General features: G+C 33.8%; 1 protein-coding gene across 1 annotated transcript; it reads left to right on the top strand.

The window, feature by feature from the left end:
* Positions 1-750: 750 nt before the first annotated feature.
* On the top strand, positions 751-3,303 carry LOC121937988 (tetraspanin-2-like; the record flags this gene model as incomplete). Its single annotated transcript, XM_042481279.1, has 5 exons — positions 751-825; positions 2,090-2,182; positions 2,273-2,344; positions 2,534-2,617; positions 3,238-3,303. Coding segments are annotated over 5 exons (390 nt in total), but the record flags the coding sequence as incomplete, so codon positions are not given.
* Between the last annotated feature and the right edge of the window lie 6 nt (positions 3,304-3,309).

The following is a 3,309-nucleotide window of genomic DNA, read 5'->3' as shown; positions in this document are numbered from 1 at the left end:
TATTTTGGTCTTTGAGCTGTTGAAACACCCAAATTTCCCTTCTAAAAAGTCAATTAAATTACATCTTACCTTATCTAACATACACAGTGACACGTTGAACCCTTTTCACAGCAAACAATTGATAATATTAATGACATCAAGTGTCCCAGTAAAGGGGCTTCCCCTAAATGGAATGCAGCCATCACTAATGTCAGTAAATACACCTGTGCTTTTCTTACGACATGTCGAGATGTTTGCTGTGGAAAGGGTTAATCCTTCTGCATTTCTGATGAAAACATTATTTCTAATTTCTAAATAATATCTAGTAATTTCAATTAATTTCCCTGGAAAGACCTATGTGCAATTTGGTACTTATTATAGGGGAATTAAGAGTCTAATTGGATTTTATTGTTATTAATTAATTTCATTTAATTGCAAGGGCACCCAAGAGTCTTTTAATCAGTGCAGAGGAGGTTAATACAATGTGAAATTTGTCTGTAGACAAGCATACAATTATAAATATTTGGTGTAAAGTTTCTAATAATAAAGAGAATAAAGGATGAATATTGACTTTAAATTCCCTATAAAGAAAACAGTACCTAACGACACACCTCTTTCCAGGAAACTTTCAAGAAAATTAAGAAACTGACAAAAATCTCTTTTGTTGAGGTCAAGATCGACATTAAGAAAATGATGTTGTTTTTGATGTTTTTGTATGAAACATAGCCGTCAACAGAAGATGGTTAATAAGCCTCTTTTTTTGTTCTGCAGTTCTTTGCTTGCCTTCTGATAATCTTTGGAGCTGAGATCGCTGCTGGTGTGTTTGGATTCATAAACAAGGAACAGGTACAACACGCAAAGTTATAACATTTTTACACAGACGAATAATTAAAAAAAGTTATACAGCCACAGAGCTTTTAGAACGGTGCGGAATAGTATTATAGTAGTAGAAGTATAGAAATAGTATAAGTATTGCTTTTCCAAAAAACAGAAATTATGTTAATTAACCTTTTGAAACCTGGATCGACATAACTTTTCTTGTGCTGCATTTAGACTTTTTTCACAAATATTTTAACCTTTGAACCCTGAGGAAATTGGTTTGATGTCATTTAAAAACATGGGAAAAAAATCAGTTAGTAACTTGGCAAGAAATGCTATGCAAATTGCAAGAAATTAGTCAGAGAACTACATATTAATAAATATTTTAAATATATGTTATACATAATTTAACAGAGAATTTTAAGAAAGATTACCACAATGTTAGATTTCATCACATCATTCTTGAAACAACACTGTACAAAGTAACCTTAATCTATAGTTTATGTATGTATGTATTCACAGGGCTGAAATAAGCAGCAGCCAAATGCTGTTTTTATTTGCAAGATTTGCTTCACTCACCAGCTAAAAACACTGGTGACGTATTGAGTGATTAATATGTAGATTAATATATATTTTAAAATCCACCCGCCAAACTGACTGCATGTTACAAATTTAACTCACTACTCTACCATGAAATATTCACCTCTTGACACAACTGAGCCTGTCCACTAAACTATCAAATATGCAGGCTGTGCAACAAACTCGCAGCCACTTGTGCTTTAACCGTCTGAAATCTGGATCAACATCACTTTTCTGCATTCAGACTCTTTTCCAAAGTATTTTGGACCCTGACCAAATCGTTTTCTTCAGTGATGAATTTAGCAATAAATGTCAAGTTGAAAAAAAAGTAGATTTAGAAAATCATATTTAGAAAAAAAAACGGGGAAAAATGTCCAGAAATTAATAACAAATAACAACGATCACAATTCTATATTTCAAGCAGTTTTTTTCAGGTCATTTCTTTGTTTATTTTTGTTTACGGCTTTCCTTTCTGTTGATATTTTTCAGGTATTTTCTTCTTCTTATGTTTTTGAAAGACATCAAGTCAGTATGCTCAGGTTTCAAAGGGTTAAGCAACAGCAATGTGGCGACGTTAATGCAATAGAGGGCGAAAGGAGAAAGTGTGACATCTAGTGACCAATGTTATCAACAGCACCTTTAACTTTTTAAATTAGACTGTCGTGTGTACGCAATGTAATGTAAATTTTGAATCATCTTTTCTCATTCATAGATTGTTGAGGAAGTCCAAAAGTTTTACAGCAGCTCCATCGCTGATGTCTCCAATCCCAATGGGACCGCAATCGCATTCATGTACCACAAAACTGTGAGTAAAACCTCTCCCTTTTCACATGGTTGTCACTATAAACACCAAAAATGTCACAATTCTATAATTTTCTTCTTCTCACACTTCCAGCTGAACTGCTGCGGAGGCTCCACATCAGAAACAACTACGGCGCTTTGTGCAGAGGCTGAGGAGAACACCCAGGTAAACCATCCCATCGCACCTGCAGTAACACTTTATGCCCACATGGTGGCAGTACAGCACTGATTTAAGGTCAAACTATATGCAGTAAATTAGTGTTGGATCAGTGGTGTGTGAGATATATGAGATCACTCACATAAAGACTGAGTGCAACAGCTGTTATTCATTATATTAATGTTTTATTGTTTTTAGGACTGTCTCACTGCAATAACAGCCTTCTTCAATGAAAAGCTGTATATTATTGGATACATTGGGATTGGGATCGCTGGAGTAATGGTGAGAATTTACACTTTAACCCTTAAACATCTGGATTGATTGATCAGTTTTGCATCTAGACATCTTTCACAAGCATTTAAACTTCTAAAAAATAAAAAAAAATAAAAATGGGAGAAAGGCAATGAGGGACTTGGCAAGAAATGTTGTGTAAATTGCTTAAAAAATAGTTAAGTAATAAGAAAATGACCTGAAAGTTAGTTGGGGGCAATTATTACATATTAATTCTTATAATTATGTTTTTAAAATTATGTTACACACACACACACACAAATAAAAAAAATATATATATAATACATATTAACCTCTTAAAGTCATTTTCTTCTGTTTGTTTTCGCTTATTAATTTAAGTTTTTTTTTTTTTGCTTGTTTGCAGGTTTTCTAGTATCTTTTGACTGATTTCTTGCTATTTTTTAGCCAATTTCTTGCCGAGTTGCTAAGTGCTTTCTCCCCATGGTTTTGAAATAAATACAGCTAATTTACTCAAGTTTCAGAAGGTTAAACGTTGCAAACCCAAAATCATGATTCCAGTGTGCAAGACTTTCTAACCGTTCGGGTTGTGCTTCTTTGGGTTGAGGCTCCCTTAATGTTTTAATGTGTCCCTAAAATGTCTCTGTTTTCAGATCATAGGAATGATCTTCAGTATGGTGCTGTGTTGTGCCATCAGGAACAACAGGGAGGTTATATAGCTGGTG

Source organism: Plectropomus leopardus, unplaced genomic scaffold, assembly GCF_008729295.1.
Source record: "Plectropomus leopardus isolate mb unplaced genomic scaffold, YSFRI_Pleo_2.0 unplaced_scaffold28090, whole genome shotgun sequence".
Taxonomy (NCBI): Eukaryota; Metazoa; Chordata; class Actinopteri; order Perciformes; family Serranidae; genus Plectropomus; species Plectropomus leopardus.
The sequence above is the reverse complement of the archived record's forward strand: the minus strand, read 5'-3'. Positions and strand labels throughout refer to the sequence as shown.